Consider the following 21125-nt stretch of genomic DNA (forward strand, 5'->3'; position numbering starts at 1 on the left):
AGCTTATTTCATGCATCAAACAAGGCTATTGTTTTAACATAAATTACCTTCTCCGACATAATGGTCATATTAAAACGTGGCGGGCTGCACAAGATAAAGAGGAGGGCTGCATGTGGCCCCTGGCCCTCCATTGTCCATCCCTGATTTGGGGATTTTCAAATTTACAATAAATTTATAAATGTAAATTTAAATCTATTTGATTGTTGGTTTTGATTGTTGGGTAAAGATAAGGGTTAGGACGTTTAAGCCTTGGACTCAGCCTTTGAGGCATGTTGTCATGAATGTTCAAACACTTGTAAATAGTAATTATTTGAGGTATACGTTATTTAAAATTATTTATTCTACCCGAATGGGTGCGATGTAGGTATTAAATTTCATTTGAAGTGGTATTAAAAAGGTCTTAAAAAGCCTTGAATTTAGGTTTGACAATCCTGGGGGTACCCTGTGCGTAGAGCGACTGCCTTCGGGACGTAAAGTCAACACAAAACGCTGTAAAACTATCATTGTGGAATTGTAAGGCATCAACCAATTCAAACAACATATCTACACAGACTGACACTGCAAAGTGACCTAAAATATTTTTGTTGGAATGGATTGGAACGAATTATGGACGTACTCCTCGCTTGTAAGTCATTGGTCTACGGCTGTAAGTACTTAAATTTAAATATGGTGAAACTGCAAAATATTGCATGAAATGCTGTAATAAGAACATAATATTATTAATACTGCTAATAAGAAAGTTTACTGTAACATTTAAGTGATTTTAGACTATTTGAGCGACAAGATCCTAAAGTGAACTGTTTTCAGTGCGCATACGCGCACAAACTCAAAAGCCCACGCCCAACGCGCGTTTCAAAAATCACGCAAAGCAAACGCATATTTTTTTGGGCTTGACAGGAGATATACGCACAAACTATATTGTAATACCACAGTCTCTGCAAGTATTCTCATAAAAACAGTCGTTAATTATAAGTGAGCAGTTGATCATGTGTCAGTGATCGCTTCTCCGTTGTTAAAGGGACAGTTCGTCTCATAAGAAATGCATATGTTTGAGTCATTATGTTAATCAAACTACAAAAGACAAAAGGAAAATCACTTTTATAGCTTTAAAAAGATCAATTATATTTAATTTATAGAATAAAAACAGTGTTATGTTAATTTGATACTGTTTTTCAACCTAATCAATACTGTTAGATCTTACTTTATTTGTAACTTTGTTCTTTTCTATTTTATATGCTTGTAATGTCTTGATTTGTTCTTATTTTATTTTCCCACATCACTTTTTTGCTTATCTGAAAATTATTTAACCCATGACTCAAAAACCATAATTTAATTCATTTAACCAGTACTATATTGTAAAATGAATTCATTTTAAATTAGATGTAGGCCTTCAGGTCCACCCTATTGCAAGGCCAACTTAAAATTGTATGGCCTTGCGACTGATGGTCAGATTATGGCAAAATAAAATTATTGCAGATTTAAAATAGTAAGGGAATGCTACTTGTTAAAGCTTTCCACATTTATCAACCCATTTAATTAAACATGGTTTCTGTCACTAGTTAAATGTTTACATTTTAAATTTGAAAGAATTAAATAATTGAAATAATGGTCATAATGTATTTTTTGCGTATGTTATGGTGTGCATTTTGTTTCTGCGCACATGGAGGGATGTTGCGTTCCTTCCTTCTTTTTTGTCCTTGGCCAATCACATGCTTGAAGAATTAATAAGTTAAGTTACAGCATGTTCCCTAATGAGGCCATAATATTTATTCTGGGGGGTCCTCCCACCTCGCGGCCCCATCAGAGGCCACATCGCCCCTGGAGCGCCCTTCTCACCTTTTTCACCCCTGACCCGTTTTCATGCCTGGTTCAATTTACAAATCGTGCGCGCGGATTAATAAACCATACGCACAATTAAACAATCAGTGCTCTCAGATTTGCAATCAGTATCCACAAATTCATAAACAATTAATAAACAGTGCACACGCTTTCGCAATGGTTTTGCAAACTGAGTCCACTACTAGAGGTCCCCAACCACCGGGTCGTTGACAAGTTGCCACCGGTCGCAAGAACATCCTGAAAAAATGTGTATAATAGCTACGTTATAGTTTAATCAGGTGTTTTGACCTGACGGTTAATACAATGCATTTTTTTTTCAGGTAGTACAATTCAACAGGCTGTTTTAATTCAAAAACATAAAAATACAATGCATTAAAATTCAAGTACGGTTAATACAATGCAATTTTTTCAGGTAGTACAATTCAACAGGCTATTTTAATTCAAAAACTTTTGTCATTATTTTTCTTCCATAGTATGGGAAACAAGTGTTAAAGTAGCTTTCTTCTCTGGACAACTTTAAGGGGGGCGGAGCCCCAGCGCCCCCATTGACCTGCCACCACTGCAACTTACTACAACTATCGGCTAGCATTTGTTTAAGCTAACCTATTTCTTCCTTCCAACAGGACTCTCGGCTCAGTTTCTGAAACATTACAACACTGTAAGACAGACCATGGTGTAGATATTCCAGACCTTGTCAAAAAACATAGTAAGTAATTTCAAATCCAGCAGTGGTTGGTTTTTCAATAAATTATGTTTAATGGCTCTAAATATGAATTTGTTTTAATTTCTCTTAAGGACTTGATGATTATGGGTATATAAAGATGATAAACTATATCCGAGGAAATGTAAGTATCTTTTTTTATTAAATGGTGTATTTTGGTGAAGGACTTGAAGTCTGACTGAAGCCTGAGTTGTGTACTGTTTTGCAGAAATGTTCTGGAGAGAGTTTGTTGACTGTTTCAAATGGCTCACTGCCATGGGACAGTGAGGAATATATGAAGCCAGTCTTGCCTGATGACCCTTTACTGCAGATAGGTATGAAAAGTATTTATGTAATGTGATCTCACTTTGTTTTTAAGTCTGCATAAAGACAGATTTCGCTCTCCTATAGTTTTACAACATTTTTATATGTACACTGCTGTTCAAAAGTTTAGGGTTACTTGACTGAAACAGTTCTTGAAATTTAAAACCTAATGATTTGTAGGCATCTATCTGGATGCTTGTCTCCAATTCATTTTTTGAGGTCCTCATTTCTTTAGAGCCTAGGTCCAACCTACTTTAAGTTTTTGTTCACACTGTCAGTTTATATCCAATTTGAATGACTGTGCATAGTGGCTACATTTACATGCAACCAAATTATCAGTTGTTTTTTTGTGGATCTAAAAGCAAAGATAAGGGATTTTTTATTTTTTTTATTTTGAGATAATCTCCATCTTTAACCAGATGCCTCATCTCAGACTAATACTGTAGGGGATGTAAAAGTGAGTTCAGACATAAGTCCCTTTCACACATATTATTTACTGGTAAATTACTGGTAAATTGCAGTTAACAGATCATATGTGAACAGAAACAGATCAGTTCTGTCAATTTACTGGTAAAAAAGTTGTAAGATTACCAGTAATTTACTGGTAAGCGCAACGTGTGAATGGAGAATAAGGATTAACACACTGTAAAAAAAACTTTGCTGCCTTAAAATTTTTTGTTAAATCAACTCAGATTTACGAGTCATGTCAACAGAAATTAGTTGTCACAATTTATAAAATATTGTTGAGAAAAGTCAACTTAAATTTATAAGTTATAACAACTCACCTGTAGTTATAACAACAATAATAGTAAGTTGAAATGACTTGTAAATCCGAGTTGATTCAACAAAAAAATTTAAGGCAGCAAAGTATTTTTTACAGTGGAGCAAACACTTAATGTGGTCTTAGAATATGACAAGGTGTAGCTGCAGTTTTGACTACTCCGTCTAATAAAGCAGCGGCAGTAACATAGGAGGCTGGCATATGAGGTTTAATTCCATACTCGCACATTAACAGAAACACAACTTTGCTTCTGACCCATGCTTACATTTCACTTAATGTGAGAAAGTGAAATAAGTAAAAAAGCTATACCAAATTCGATCAAAATGTTCAGAACTGGAACTGATTTCCAGAAATGCAATTTGAATAGGATTTCAAATCACATATGAATGTAGCTTAAAACGGATGTGTAATACTGGGTACACCATTAAAATAAATACAAACTAAATAATTCAAATTTTCCCTCCAATTTTTCTTCAAAATGCATTGCAGAACTTGTTACACAAGATCACGAGATCATAAACAGATCATACCTCCTTGAAGTGATCATGCCATGTGCACTGCCCTAGCGCACTTCTGGAAGGACCCCTGGCGAAGGGATTCTGGTGTTTACTTTCATTTTGAATGCCCCTAAATGGCGTCCCCTTCACAAAGCAGCTTTTAAGGGTGCATAAATGCTGTTTGGAAAATGCCTAGTGTGAACATGGTATAACACACCTGCCTGAATGTTTCCAGGAATCTCAAAGACTTGATTAGCTGGTTCAGGTGTGCTGAATTAGAGTTGGAGCTAAACTATGCAGACTCTGGACCTCATTGGAGCACTCTGACTTGAGTTATGGGGAGAAAAATATAATTGTGCCTGCATATAATCAGTTTTTTTTTTGAGTTTTTTTTTAATCAGTTTCATATAATCATTTAATCCCACCCATAGGAAATGAACGGCAAATTACTAAAATTCACAGGATTTTTTGATTTGTTTATTAACCATCTAGAAATCCAACACAATTAAGATAATACATACACATAAATTAATAGGGTAAGCCTATACAACATCCTCAATGTGACCAAAACATACACACACGTCACCATACGTCACAGGGCTTGACATTAACACCTGCCAAATGCGGGGTAGATTTCGGCTGTGGCGGGAAAGACAGCCAATTTCACTAGCCACTTTGGCAGGTAAAGTATAATGTTTTAATTGTAGTTTTCTTAAAAGTTACATGGAATTATAAACAAAGCGCAATGCGACAGCGGGAAACTACAACTCCCATGAGCACTCCCTATACCCAGCCAGTACAGTTGTGGCCATTTGTTGAGACGCACGCACTTGATCAGTGGAGGCTTGCATTGCGGACCAAAGCACCACTTTTATTTACCAGAGAGAGCGCGAAAGCTGAAGGATTTGCAAATGCACACGCAGTCTTGAGTGCATACACGGACACTTTGGGAAAGATAAAACAATTGCATGTAAGTGATTGAAGAGATTTAAAGTGCGTGCACACTCTCTGGGCAAGAGTGGAGAGAAATTCATAGCGCATACCTGAATGCACAAGTCCCAGTTTTGTCCGAAAGGAAACCCGCCAGCGGAGAGGTTCACACATCATTTTAATGTAGGCTACTTTGTGCAACAATAATGCCCTCTCAACATTTGTCAGTAAAAGTCTTAAAGGGGAAATTCCACAAGACGTTTTTAAGATATAAAATAAATCTTTGATGTCCCCAGAGTACATATGTGAGGTTTTAGCTCAAAATACCCTATAGGTAATTTATTGTGGCATATTAAAATAGGCACTTTATGGCTCTGAGCAAAAATGCACCGTTTTTGTGTGTATCCCTTTAAATCCAAATGAGCTGCTCAGGTGGGCGGAGTCTCAAGCGCTCGCTTTGTAGACATGACAGAGCATAGGGGTAGATTCTCTCACGAAAGAAGTTACTAAGCGATATTCAGCATTATATATTTAAACAAGTTTAAAAAGTCAAATTATCTGTTTTATACATACTAAATACATGTTTATCAGCAGATGGGGAACATTGTGCAATAAAAATAAAGACTTTTAGGTCTCATGCTGCCAGTGTTTTAAACAGGCACAATGATTTTCAGCATGTTACAATAAAATACACTTCCACAAACAATCAGAAGTTTACTTTTTGACCAGACCACACGAGCACATTAATATTATCTGCAATAAAACAACACGTTTAATGCTTAAACTTTAGAGAAACAGATCAAATGACATGTTTAAGTTTGTTGTGATTGAACACATTCGCGTTTCTGTCAGTCTCTCACTCTCTATCTTGTAACTCCTCGTATTCATTTGAAACTTCAGAGAAACATTAACTCTTTCACCGCCAGCGTTTTTTAAAAAAGTTGCCAGCCAGCGCCAGCTTTTTTCATGATTTTCACCAAAGTTTAATGCCTTCCAGAAAATGTTCTTCTTTAAATATATAAACATACAATATACCAAATGAAAGAACAGACCCTCTGCTTTCAAACAAAAAAACCCGTTTCATCCTACCTTTAGTGGTTCTTTTGCAATCAGCTTTTGAATATGGGTAGGTTTTTGCAAAAACACCATATTTTGAGCAAAAAGCAAAGATAATTCAATTTTTATGACGGACTTTTCATAGAGATCCCATTCAGAGCGATCTTTAAAACAGACACGGACATGCAGCAGCTTGCCATAGGGCAATACTTCCGGTTTTAAAAAATTGCGGAAGGGCGCCACCTGGTGGACAATAGCAGTATTGCGGAAAGACGGAAAATCTCGTCATTGGCGGGGAAGCGTTTTCTCTTAATTGACGAGATATCTCGTCAATGGCGGGGAAAGAGTTAAACAATATATTTATGCTTATTGTGTATGATAGTGAATACGCGTTGTTCTCTCACTCTGTCTCGTGCAATGCATTAATCCTTGTGTTCATTTATATAAACTTCAGAGAAACATATTAAACAACATACTTGTATTGATGAAAGTGAACCGTCGCGTTGCGCTCTCTCTCTCTCTCTCTCTCTCTCTCTCTCTCTCTCTCTCTCTCTCTCTCTCTCTCTCTCTCTCTCTCTCTCTCTCTCTCTCTCTCTCTCTCTCTCTCTCGTTCGTTCGTTCGCTTACTCGCTCCCTCTCACTCACTCTCTCTCTCTCTCTTGCACTAAGGTAATGTTAATCCTTTAGAACGTTAATTCAACCTTTAGAAAGATTATTAAAACTACAAGTTATAAAATCGTAGGCTACTGTTTGTGTTTGAGGGAATACAAACGCGTCGTGCTGTCAGTCATTCTTTCTCTCTGACTCTCGCACTCGAGGCAGCGTCATGGTTGGATAGGGCAGATGAAGGGGCGGTATCATTATAATAAGATCCCCTAACTACGTCATGGGGGAAGCGAAATCCGAATGACTATATTCACATGCTTGCAGAGAGAGCCTTACCAAAACAAAGTTACAGGGTTGCTATTTTTCTGAGTTGGTAGGAGCACTGGGGACCCGATTATAGCACTTAAACATGGAAAAGTCTGATTTTCATGGAATGTCCTCTTTAAATCACTTTTAACAGAAACCATGATCAAGCTTATAAAATATAATCTGCATAAACACGTTGACAGTAAAATTCATCTACAGGTCTTGACAGAATTTAATGTTAATAAATATTTAAAGTGTTTGTCTAGGGTTTTTGTGTTTATCTTTTCAGTTAATCATCTACACCCCTGCACCACTTTTAATATATTAATTAAATCAAGTGAATCTGCATCTAATCTATCTAAATTTAGTAAAATTATTCAAATGTAAGTCGTTTTAGGATGCCAAAAACAAGTTTAATCATATAAATGTATTTTACCAGTAACAGAATTTTGGCCTGTGAAAATGCTGAGCCACTTTGGCTGGTGAGCAAAAAAGTTAATGTCAAGCCCTGTACACACATATATGTAAGCAATAAGGTATGAAGGGCTGTGCTGTATCGTGAATAAGTAGCGTTTGAAGGGCGTTTTTACTACTAATCACGGAAGTGGCTTTACTGATGAGATGCGCAATGACAATCACATGCAATTTTTTTTTTTTTTTTTTTTTTTGCAGCCCTAGTTTTTAATTAATGGAAAAAGGCAGTATTAGTTAATGCAGTTGAAGGTAAATGATTTGCAAGTTGATCAAATTGCAAAAGATTTAAAGTTATCGTTATTGTCTGATGGTGTGGATGCTAATATAGTTACCGTTATAGTTACCGTTATAGTTATAATGTGAACGGCCCTTTAAAGCAACACCAAAGAGTTTTTTTACCTTAAAATAACGCTTCCAAAACAGTTTCAGTCGTTCATCCACTCTAAACAGGGTGAACAGCACTTTCACATTCGCTTTGCAGCCCTCTATTGGCCAAAACCGCACTAAAGAAGTTTCCAAACGTCGGGTAGTGGTCCTGTAGTCCGAGTGAATACTACAAAAACTTGCTTTACGGCAGACCTACAATCCAATCAGAGCCAGCTATGCCTCAGTATTTATGACAGTGGGTAATGGACAATTACGCTTCTAACCTGTAGGGGGAGCAAAGAGCCAAAACTCTTTGGTGTTGCTTTAATGTAGCCAAAACCCTGGATCTCTTACTTGAAATTGAATGTTTGTTGCTGCAAATAAATGATTTCTTTCTCCTGCTTTGTATTTTTCTTATAACACAGATTTGTCTGAAAGCATATTATGGCATATTTGCACAATCATACCAGAATATTTTAATTTAACAATTTTAACTAAATAAAACATAGAAATTAAGACGTTAAGTTTGTTGCAACATTCAACTACCAGTCAGTAGTACAGCTATTTTGATTTCATCAGATGTCAGTAAAAAACTAAAGTTGGACACATTTCGGGGGTTTTCATTGTGTTTTAATTGCAATAAAGATTTTTATGAAAATTATTTTATTTAGTGAATTTTATGTAAAGTTAACATTAAAATGCTTGTTATATTTGCTATAATTGCTATTTTAATTATATCAGATGTCACAAAAAAGTGTCATTTATTGTAAGGTTTTTACTGTGTTTAAATTAGTGAAATTAAGTTTTTAAGTAAAATCATGTTTTCATGGGGATTTTGGGTGAAAAACAAAAATGCGTATTTAACATTTAAATAAATTGAGTAATTGAGGTAAAAAAATCACCAAATAAATGCATAACTGGAACATTTACATTTATAAAAAAAGGAAAAAGATTTTTATAACAAAAGGAATCGTAAAGTGCCCATACATGTCCAGATTAGTGCAGTTTTAAACTAACATCACTTGAGGGTTAACACGCATCTGAGGCCTCAAGAAACTGGCTGATAAAATACTAAGAGTACATTTTTGCAAATTCTAGGAAAAGGGAGGTTATTTTGAAGATGGTAAAATATAACAGTTTGCAGTTACAACATAATTACCATAGTTAAAGCAACACTATGTAGTTTTTTTACCTTTAAATAATGTCTCTAAAATTATTTCAGTGATAGAACAACTTTTAACTAGACAAATTGTACAGTTGCTGCAACCTGAGCAGCCTCCTAGCTGCTACAAGCACACTCTGAAAGTGGCGGTGGAGGGTAGGAAACAAAGCTCCGCCCCTCCCCCTGCCTGCAGAAGAGTGTCTGATACCAGCCACTGTTGCGCTTTTCAACCACATGGGGGAGCTGTAAGTCATTTTTACATGGAAACTACATAGTGTTGCTTTAAATGTGTGTAATTAATGAGTTTACTGTTATTCTAAAATATGAAAGTAGAACTTTAAAAAGAGTAGGTCACCCAAACTTTTAAACAGTGGTGTATTTGCATAAATAGATGCTTTGTTTGAGTTAGTGTTTAAGTGTGTCAATCTGAAGAGGAAGGGTCAAGGTTATTTCTTCATATACCCAATATCTTAAGTTGTTTTCCTTGGCACTTTTGCCTTTGGCTTTGTCATTTGTGTATTTTAAAACCTAATTCTTTATAAAGCCGACCATATTTATTGTAAAAAAGACACTAAAAAATATTTATAAAATTAAAAAAACCACAGTTTTACAACCTGGCATTTGTGATGCTCCCCTGTGTTTTAGATGTGGAAGAGCTAAGTGAAGTTACAGTTGCGATGTTGAGTCCCTCATCTAAAGATCAGGTATCTGTGCTGCTTCAGACAGCTAGACATGCTGAAGAAAGAGCTCACAGAGCTGAAGAAACTCTATCTCAAGCCTTGGAAGATCTGAACAAACTCAAGTCAGTATGTCACTCATCTAGCCTCTGATAATACAAAAGCATACAGAATATCCCACAAAAACTTGCTACTTTGATTTTTCAGTCACATTTTTATAATGCCGTGCAATTTCACTAAATTTACTTGCATATAATAATGCAAACTAAGAATGGGATTTTGAATTTGTAAATTGTTTATACTTGTGTTCATTTTTGTTTCAAGGGAATGTTTTCTCTATTTATTCATCCAACCCTTTGACATTGCAATGTTTTTCAAGTTATGTCTCTTACTGGAGTGCTTTTTGGGGCTACAATATAAACAATAATATAAACATTTCTTATATTTTCAGTTGTTAGCAAACATCCTAAAATATAGTTTGTTCTGTTTGGGTAACATAACAAAATATTTAATATAAAAAATATAAAGAAATTATATATATATATATATATATATATATATATATATATATATATATATATATACATATATATATATATATATATATATATACATATATATACATATACATATACATATATACATATACATATACATATATATATATATATATATATATATATATATACATATACATATATATAATATATATATAATTTCTTTATATTTTTTATATTAAATATTTTGTTATGTAACCCAAACAGAACAAACTATATTTTAGGATGTTTGCTAACAACTGAAATTATAAGAAATGTTAATATTATTGTTTATATACATAACAAAATATTTAATATAAAAATATAAAGAAATTAGTGAAAATAGTGACAGTGTTCTTATTTTATTTGCAGCTTGTGATCAGGAAGACCTTCTGTGTAGAACTTAACAGAATCTTTACACATTAGACAAACCAAAACCACCTTTTGTCTATAAAGAGCGTTTATTTCTTTAGTATTCATGTGGATTTTTTCCCTTTACCATAAAAATGGCTTGTTTGGGGTTAATGTGTTGTATCAGTTGAAAATGAGAACTGGTTGCAGCAGGGGGCAGCATAGAGTTCAGTTTTAAAGACACTAAGGGAGGTGAATAGAGGTGCAAAAAAAGAGGCGGGGCAATAGAAGTTAGAGATGGTGTAAAATTCCACTGCAGTGGTTAAGAAGTTAAATAAGCACTCACATGTACAAGCACGTGTGGTTACTGACTGTACAAGCACGTGTACTTACTGACTGATCAAACATTCCTCTGTCTAATATATGTATGTGTTTTTTTTTTTTTTTGCGTTGCTCCAGATTGCTGGCACAAGGTCTAGTGCTGAATGCAGACACAAGCCATGGCCCTTCCAGCTTTGGGCCAATTGCTGAGTTGAGAGATGATGAAGATGAGGCCTACTTTAGCTCTTATGGGCATTACAGCATTCATGAGGAGATGCTGAAGGTAGGTCTGTCCACGACTAGCTATTAGACTATGTACTAGGTCACAAGGAAATTATTTTTGTCAACTAAGACACTGTGTCACAAACCATCTATTATTGCAAAAAGCATAAACCTGAATAATTTGGTTGGTTTGGCTAAAGTTTATTTTTGCTCCTAAATGCAAAATTTGAACTCTTTACTTAAGCGGGGTCTTTGTGTATTGTTACTGCAGTAATAAAGGTTGTTGAGCGAACTTTTGGATCATTGGTTCTCATACTGCAGTATGTCCTAGAGGGGGCCAATGATTGGTGCTTTCTCTAACATGCATTAACTGCAGATCTGCGTCAGTTGAAAAACTCATTCTTTGGAGAGGAGGGGCAAGCTTTATGGCGCAGTATTCACTCTGAAGTTTTTTTTCTGTCCTATTTACCATCTTAAGCTGAAGAAACGGCAGGTTATTTAACCCTTTAGCAGCTAACAGAACTTTGTATGTTAGTAAAGTGGAGTAAAAGAATGTGACTTTGTTTCTTTAGAACAGCCATATTCTAATGAGTTGCTGTAACTGAGTTAATTTACCAAATGTTTTTGTGTTGTGTTGAACCTTTCAAACACAGAAATGCTAGTAATTTCTGTCATAATGTGGAACTGATTCAAAATAAATAAAACCTAGTTATGGGCTATATTAGGGCTGTCAAAATGTATTTGTCATAAATTATATATATATATTAGCCCATACCTAGGTTTGATTTATTTTGTGGATGTATATACATACACATTTGTGTGTGTGTGTGTGTGTGTGTGTGTGTGTGTGTCAGCTCACTGACAAGCTAAGCAATATTGTGTTTATAATAGTGGATGAATTGCCTGCGATAATGAACGCAATACTGCCTAGGTTGACAGTGAGCTGACACACTGTAGTAAATGCCGCTCTATCTTTTGATGTTTTTTTTTTAAATAAACTAATCAAAATGTAAAATCTCTCACCTGAAATGTAAATGTTCTATGGTATAAGAGTGCTACTTAGTCTGAATGGCAGGTTAATTAGCCATTTCTGTGTGAAATTTTGCTGGCAAAGCAAGAAGTGTCAGAGTCAGTTTCATTTAATTTTTCATTTTCACTCACAACAACAGCTGCCTCCTCCCCTCTGAAAAATCATTACCAGTTACACATCTTTGAATTGCTTTCTAATTTAATCTTGACTGTTAAAAATTAGATTTTTTTCTATGCTGCTTAAGGATTGTTTATTTGATTTCCAGCGTGGTCCTTGGCTGAAACAGACTCATCTGTGGTTATCCTGTCTGAATGATTGGATCTTGTTCAACAATTTCTTTTTTTGCAGGGATGGGTGCCTTCTGTCTTCTTAATCGAAAACAGAAGGGCGAAGCTGTGTTGTATAACTTCTTATCTTTTTGGGTATCTTGTTTTCTGGTAGGACAATGTGCGGACTGAAAGCTATCGAGACTTCATGTACTGCAACATGGATGTCTTCAAGGACAAGGTGAGTGTGGAAATTTATAAAGCCCAGCAATTATCAGCCAGGCTCTTTTATTTGGTGTAGATGGGTGAAACAAAGGCCATGAGAGCGCTGATGTAAAAACTCTTCACATTATTCCAAGCTGATGTTTTTTTTTAAGCGGGGCCCTTATGTACCAACTGCAGCAGGCTGATAACGGGGTAATGACATTTCCATGCTCGCGCACAAAAACTATACTGGTCTGTATGTGAAATACACTTAATCTCAAATACAAACCATTAATTCTGCACTGACATTGGTTAGATGAGCTTTATCCTGTCTTGCTTCAAAGTGAAAACTGAGGTCATGCGATGAGCCAAAGAGAGGGGGATGGGGGGCAAAGAGGGTCTTATCTTGGCAATCATGGTCCAGTCAGTGGCTTTGGCAAATAAGGGTTTAACCCTGTCAGCATGATAAATGCCTTGAGTGCCGTTATTACAAATCTTCACGCTCAAGATGGCAACGACAAGCTGGCAGTTCCTGGCAGTCACATAGCGTGGAAAGGTTACATGCTACTCATTTAACCTGCAGGTGGTGCTTGATGTTGGTTGTGGCACAGGAATCCTTTCCATGTTTGCAGCCAAAGCTGGAGCCAAGAAGGTCATCGCTGTTGACCAGTCAGAGATCATTTACCAGGCAATGGACATTGTCAGGTGAGTTGATGTTTTGCCATAATAATTGTACAGGATTTTGGGTCTAAGGCCACATTCACATTAATGCATTTACAGAGTCTTATGTAAACACATTTGCATCCTTATTGGGTCTTTTCGATCATAGTGTATCCTTCTCTGATTTTTCATGTCCTTATGGTGTAAGCATTAACAGGGCTTAAAGGACAGGTCCATACTTTGGTTCAGGCAAAACTTGCAAATTACACTCGGAGGCACTTTCGGCACGCACAAAAATGAGCATGTCACTTCTATTATAAGCGTGCATACCGCACGACTACATTTGAATTAACGAACTGATAATAATAACCGGTCCCCTTCAACCGACCACCTTGATTCACGAGTCAGCGCTCACAGCTGTCACAGCCGTCACAGCCAATGGGATCATGATATTAGGTTGTCTTAGCCAATTGCTAGAGAGGAGGGCGGGTCTTCTGCAGAAAGTGAACTAGTCCGCAGTTAGTTTGTAGGCTACGCACGCTATGGAGAATGAAGTTTATCAAACCAGAAGAAAATACATCTGCTTTGGAGAAGAAAGGAAAAAACAAGTGGCACTGGGCATTGCTTGAAGAAAGAGGACAAGACACGGTAAGGCTTTAAGCCAGTGGTCTCAAACTCCTGGCCCGCAGCCGTCCCTCCCCTTCTCTGCGGTCTGTGTCTGCTTTCAAAAATATAATATAATCTGCCCCGCAGAAAGATTTTAATTTACTTAGTTTTATATTTGTTTAATTATTGATGTAAACTTTTAAGGGGCCGTTCACATGTTGCGTCTAAAACGCGTGTTAAACGCGAGTCAATGCGATTCTTTTTCATTCCTAAGCGCGTGAGAGGTGGGGCGTCCTCCGTTGCTACGCAACCATGAGCGGCTCTCATTCTGACCAGGGAGGATAACGGAATACGTGATCAGATTTTATTGCTGATCTGCACCTCACTTCAATCATATCATTGTCACCATGTGATCAGTTAATCTGGTCGGGACTTTGGAGTGTTCGTCAAGAGAAGAGCTGTACTGTAACTCGGGGTTACTCAACTGTTACTCACAGAAAAGTTGTGCGGGGTTTGTTAGTTCAAGTCACAGCTTTTATAGGCGACACACCTCATAAGCAGTGCGAGCGGGAGATGTAATGCAACGCATATTAAACTACAGATGAGGAAAAAGCGAAGTGCCCAGGTTATGAAAAGAGGAAAGATGAGGGGAAACGTGCAAAAGATAAAAGTAGCCTACAGTAGTCTATGTATGCAGCTCACTCAACTCAATATAAGTGAATTATAAAGTATATCTAATATATCATTATGTTGCTTGCTATGCAGTTACACATAGAGCAGTAATATTAATTTTTACAGAGATCGAACATATTCAAGTCAAAATAAATGTATATGCTATAATAGTTCATAAATGTATTCAGGAATTTAATTTCTTAGTTTAGTGCAAGATTTTAATAGAAAAAGTTTGTATTTATTATTATGATATTTATTAAATTAAGTTAAGGCTTAGAAAAGATTTACTTACTCTTATAAATAAAGTATAAAATAGATTGAAAGCACTGTTTATATTTTTATGTATTATTATGTGTTTAATAATAGAATTTAAATGCAGTACATATACAAAAATTATGTGTTTTTATGTTAAAATAGCTCTACGGCCCTCCGACAAGATGTCCATCTAAGAAATGGCCCAAAGCCAGTTTGAGACCCCAGCTTTAGGCACTTGGTGCAGGAAACTTCCGAAACCTGGAGCTTGTTTTTGCATAGTTTTTTGGCACAATAACTTGTTAATGCGTTGAAAATATGACTGTGCTGTTGCTCATAGAATTGGTCAATAGAAAAAACGGGCTTGGTAAAAGTCCTGGTTGAGCCACAGAAAGTTCAGGCTCAGGATTTTTTTTCACTTTAAGCCCTGCATTACACTACCAAAAGGTGACAATAACCAGCCTAAACTATACCATAACCTTGTAAACAACAACATGGAGACAGAGCTGCAGGGTTTGCAAAGTTTCAGCTGTTTAAACGCTCTTTTTAAGCACATTATGGGCCCTATCTTGCACCCAGCGCAATTGACTTTGTCAGTGACGCATGTATCATTCGTATTTTGCACCGGCGCACAGCGGTTTTTCCCTCCACAGACGCACGTTGGCAAACTAGGGAATGACCTTGCGCTCCCTGGGCGGTTCAGCGCAATAAAAGAGACGTGTTCCGGCGCAAACCATCCCTGATGCTATTTTGCAGTTTTAAAAAACAATTGCGCCACTGACCAGATGTCATCTGCTGGCGTCTGTGTAGAGGCAGATCCACCTCCCGTTACACGGCGTGCCCGATTTATGCTGGCAAGCTTGGGATTCCCCCGTCTCCTGACATCATTGTAGTGCTTGGCGCAACGATGGGGATGCCAGATGATGAGACTGTGGCTATTTCCTCTCACGCCTGTTTAACCTATGCTGATTTGGGCGGGTTTCTCCTATCCCCATACAAAACAACTTCTCTGTCTTTGACTGCTCTTACAAGAACGTGGGTCTCCTCGGCTGTAAACCGCTCCTGGCGTACGCCTGGTAAATCCGTCATAATAATAGCAACCCGCCATGGAACTTGCGTCCTTGCGTTTAAAGGGAATGTTGTATAGCGTTCTGAATGGTTTATTTGACATTACGCCCAAACCACACCTATGAATAATGAACCTACTTCAGACCAACCCCTTATTGATTTGCGCCCGGCGCAAGAGTTATTTTCCACGCCGGAAAAATAGCAACAGCGCCCAAGATCCGCCCACAAACTCACTTGCGCGTTGCGCTTCGCACTTGCGTTTCAGATCGTTAAAATAGGGCCATATGTGTTAATTTATGACACAATCACCCAAAACGATAAGTAGGCTACTACAATAACAGTTTTGGCCTCTAATTAGAAAATATAATGTGACAGCGACAACCCCAAATCAGAAAACGTTGGGACACTGTAGAAATTGTGAGTAAAAAAGGAATGGAATAATTTACAAATCTCATAAACTTATATTTTATTCACAATAGAATCTAGATAACATATCAAATGTAGAAAGTGAGACATTTTGAAATGTCATGCCAAATATTGGCTCATTTTGGATTTCATGAGAGCTACACATTTCAAAAAAAGTTGGGACAGGTAGCAATAAGAGGCCGGAAAAGTGAAATGTACATATACGGAACAGCTGGAGGAGGACCAATGTTTAGGAATAGGAATGTTGTCCTATTCTTGTCTAATACAGACTTCTAGTTGCTCAACTGTTGTAGGTCTTCTTTGTTGCATCTTCCTCTTTATGATGCACCAAATGTTTTTTATGGGTGAAAGATCTGGACTGCAGGCTGGCCATTTCAGTACCCGGATCCTTCTTCTACGCAGCCATGATGTTGTAATTGATGCAGTATGTGGTCTGGCATTGTCATGTTGGAAAATGCAAGGTCTTACCTGAAAGAGATGACGTCTGAATGGGATCATATGTATCTAGAACTTGGATAAACCTTTCAGCCTTGATGGTGCCTTTCCAGATATGTAAGCCTCTTTAGTCCGGATGAAATGGCATCCCAGTTTTTCAAAAAGAACTTCAAATTTTGATTCATTGGACCACAGAACAGTTTTTCACTTTGCCACGGTCTATTTTAAATGAGCCTTGCCCAGGGAAAACGCCTGTGCTTCTGGATCACGTTTAGATATGGCTTCTTTTTTGACCTTTAGAGTTTTAGCCGGCAAGGGAGAATGGCACGGTGGATTGTGTTTACCGACAATGTTTTCTGGAAGTATTCCAGAGCCCATGTTATGATTTCCATTACAGTAGCATTCCTGTATGTGATGCAGTGCTGTCTAAAGGCCCGAAGATCACAGGCATCAAGTATGGTTTTCCAGCCTTGACCCTTACGCACAGAGATTGTTCCAGATTCTCTGAATCTTTGGATGAAATTATGCACTGTAGATGATGATAACTTCAATCTCTTTGCAATTTTTTTCTGAGTAACTCAGAAAACCGTTTTTCGCTGCAGCATTGGGGGAATTGGTGATTCTCTGCCCATCTTGACCTCTGAGAGACACTGCCACTCTGACAGGCTTTTTATACCTAATCATGTTGCCAATTGACCTAATAAGTTGCAAATTGGTCCTTCAACTGTTCCTTATATGTACATTTAAATTGTCTGGCCTCTTATTGCTACCTGTGTCAACTTTTTTTGGAATGTGTAGCTCTCATAAAATCCAAAATGAGCCAATAATTTGGGATGACATTTAAAAATTTCTTACTTTAAACATTTGATGTTATCTATATTCTACTGTGAATAAAATATGAGTTTATGAGATTTGTAAATTATTCCATACCTTTTTTACTCACAATTTCTACAGTGTCCCAACTTTTTCTGTTTTGGGGTTGTAGTTTTAATATGACAGTGCGCCTTTTTTAAAGTAAAAGTGATTTTATTCCGTTAAATAAAGGTTTGCAACGGAGGTTTTGCCCAAAATAAATAGTAAACAGGGCCACCAACTGTTGTCACAGGCTATAAATGTTTTTAGCCTAGATCCTAATGGAGATATTGTCTGTTTTAAATTATTGTTTGAGTTTTGCTGTTTGTTTCATATGTCATATACTGTAGGGCGAATGAAATGGAGTGGGTCAGACATAAATTTTAAGCAATGTTTTTGTTAATATAAATAAATTAAACATTGTTAGGAACACCATGCATCCCATGGCAATGCTTCTGCAGCCTTAAGAAAATGCCAAAACATGCCGTATGAACTTACGCCAGGGGCTCAGTTGAATTACAATTAAAAAGCTGCAAGGATTAAAACATTTATAACAGTGTGGCTGCATACATGCGCAAGAGGTAAGCTATTACTAAAGTACACACATGCCCAGTGTACGTGAATAGTCATGTTTCATGTGCTTATGGTCATATATAGTGTGGACAGAGATTGTTTCTGTAATGCCAGTATAGATGAGGATCGTTTTTATTTTAAAATGCCATTTTAGAATGCAAATGCTCTAATGTAAACACTATGGGCCCTATCTTGCACCCAGCGCAATTGACTTTGTCAGTGACGCATGTATCATTCGTATTTTGCACCGGCGCACAGCTGGTTTTTCCCACAATAGACGCACGTTGGCAAACTATGGAATGAACTTGCGCTCCCTGGGCGGTTCAGCGCAAAAATGGAGGCGTGTTCCGGCGCAAACCATCCCTGATGCTATTTTGCAGTTTCAAAAAACAATTGCGCCACTGACCAGAAAAAAATAGTCTAAAGTCAGTGGCGCGTTGCGCATTGTTCAAAATAGCAACAGCGCCCAAGATCCGCCCACAAAGTCACTTGCGTTTTGCGCTTCGCACTTGCCTTTCAGATCGTTAAAATAGGGCCCTATGAGAATGAGAAGAATATCAAAATATCAAAATCTATTTGTGGCGGTCCATTTTGGTTTTGTGGCAGACCGACACAAATAAAAGAATGTATGGGAAACATGGATATGCTTTGTTGTTTCCATGTTATGTGTTTTTTTTCACGTTTCTGATGATGTGATGGCAGTAGAGGCATGTCTAATCCAACCCACTTTGGAGCGATACTAAACTGTAGTAAAAAAAAGTATATGAAAAGGAAGCCTGTTCTATTCATTCCAGAATATCTGGGTTTACAAATTGTAGTTGTTAGGTAAAATTGCAAATTCCTACATATACATTTCTGAGTGGCATAAGCGATAGATCTATTAACTCTTTCACTGCCAGCATTTTTCATGATTTTTACAAAAGTTTAATGCCTTCCAGAAAATGCTCCTTTTTAAATATATACACATAAAATATATGAAATAAAAGAACAGACCCTCTGCTTTCAAACAACAAAATCTGTTTCATCCTACCTTCATGTGTTCTGTTTTTATCACTTCTCAAATATGTGTAGGTATGTGTAACACCAAATTTGTGTAGGTATGTGTAACACCAAATTTTGAGCGAAAAGCTGAGATAATTCAATTTTTATGAAGGACTTTTGATAGAGATCAGATGCAGAGCGATCTTTAAAACATACACGGACATACAGCTGTTTGCCCTAGGGCAGTTTTTATAAAGTTGCGGATAATAGCGGTATTGCAGATTGACGAGATATCTCGTCAATGGCGGGGAAAGAGTTAAGCAGTATATTACGCATATTATAGGTCCATGTGTCAACGCCATTCAAAGTATTAAGCCACAAACTTAACATTACAAAGGACTCAAATGTGCTAAGAGAGAGCGACTTACATTTTGCATTTTGCCACCAAAATTCGAGAGTGTGCCACTGAATTTCACATCCAGTCGCACATGGGCGACCAGTAAATTTGACCTTTTTTTGTGATGTGACACTGAATTTAAAACAGCACATTGTACTTTCTGCATCTATCATCAAAGTATTTATTAGTAATACAGTGTACAGTATTACTTAGTAGAAATGTGAAAATTTGGTTAGCATTTTGATTTACGGGTATGTGCCCCTAAATTTTCTGGTTGCGCCCCTAAAATTTTCAGTTGAGGGCCACTGTGCTCCTAGTGAAAAAAGTTAGTCTGGAGCCCTGAAAGTGGAGACGAAAGGCTGTCAGGCATAAACAGTGCTATTTATTGCTGTATTTATATCATTTCATAGCTACCAATGAAGAACATTTTAAAACAACGTTCGATTTAGCCCATTCAAAGAGAAGAGTGGGCAGCATTTACTGTGACTGCTAAGCACTTAACAGTGGATGAAGTCTGAATACATTAATAGCCTAATGTCTTATTTTACATTTAAGCATTTAGCAGACGCTTTTATCCAAAGTGACAAGTTTTACAATTACGAGATGATACCTGTTTAGGGAGACAGCGGGTTAGTTTTTTTTTTATAAAAGATGTGTGTCTACAATCAGAATAAATTTTTTTGTATATTTGGAAAAGATGAGTTCTTTTTCAATATGGTTCACTTCGCATTGCGTCAGTTAGCTCAGTGGTTCCCAACCTTTTTTGCCCTAAGTACCCCCACAGCCGTATCAGTAAGGCTCAAGTACCCCTTCATCGAAACTAAACCTAAGTTGTGTTTTAAAGACAAATAATTAGTAATATTTATTAATTTTAAACATTAAAGTAAAAAGCACTGACTGATGAAGCATGTTTATTTCAACAAACCACTATCATTGCGATCAGTGTTTGCATTTTATCAGCTCATTTGCATTTTAAAAGACACACCCAAAAACGGCACATTTTACTCTGCCCTACAAAATGGCAATTTTGACATACTATAATTAATTATCTGTAGGGTGTTTTGAGATAAAACTTCACATATGGACTCTGGAAACGCCAAAGACTTATTTTACAAATTAAAAAATTTCATCATATGACCCCTTTAAGGGCCAGATTTACTAACAGCTTGCGCAAACCATCATTTTGTCGTTAAATAACGACTGAACTTACTAAAGACACGCAGTAGATATTTATCTCTGAAAAGGTGTTATTTTTGCGAACTTATTGCATTTGCGGATTTTTTCCTTTTGAAGCAACATTAAAGCGAGGAGAGTATTACATTTTGCCAGAGGATTTGCCGATTTATGCTGGCAAGCTTGGGATTCCCCCGTCTCCTGACATCATTGTAGTGCTTGGCGCAACGATGGGGATGCCAGATGATGAGACTGTGGCTATTTCCTCTCACGCCTGTTTAACCTATGCTGATTTGGGCGGGTTTCTCCTATCCCCATACAAAACAACTTCTCTGTCTTTGACTGCTCTTACAAGAACGTGGGTCTCCTCGGCTGTAAACCG

General features: G+C 37.0%; 1 protein-coding gene across 1 annotated transcript in view; it reads left to right on the forward strand.

The window, feature by feature from the left end:
• The window catches only part of prmt3 (protein arginine methyltransferase 3), a 245211-nt gene that overhangs the window by 17588 nt on the left and 206498 nt on the right, over positions 1 to 21125 (forward strand). The window contains exons 3-9 of the mRNA XM_065275443.1: positions 2463 to 2545; positions 2635 to 2684; positions 2769 to 2874; positions 9687 to 9843; positions 11065 to 11209; positions 12620 to 12685; positions 13232 to 13353. Of these exons, the coding sequence (XP_065131515.1) occupies positions 2463 to 2545; positions 2635 to 2684; positions 2769 to 2874; positions 9687 to 9843; positions 11065 to 11209; positions 12620 to 12685; positions 13232 to 13353 (729 nt within the window). The remainder of the gene's footprint in view (positions 1 to 2462; positions 2546 to 2634; positions 2685 to 2768; positions 2875 to 9686; positions 9844 to 11064; positions 11210 to 12619; positions 12686 to 13231; positions 13354 to 21125) is intronic.

Source organism: Paramisgurnus dabryanus, chromosome 2, assembly GCF_030506205.2.
Source record: "Paramisgurnus dabryanus chromosome 2, PD_genome_1.1, whole genome shotgun sequence".
In the NCBI taxonomy this organism is placed as follows: domain Eukaryota; kingdom Metazoa; phylum Chordata; class Actinopteri; order Cypriniformes; family Cobitidae; genus Paramisgurnus; species Paramisgurnus dabryanus.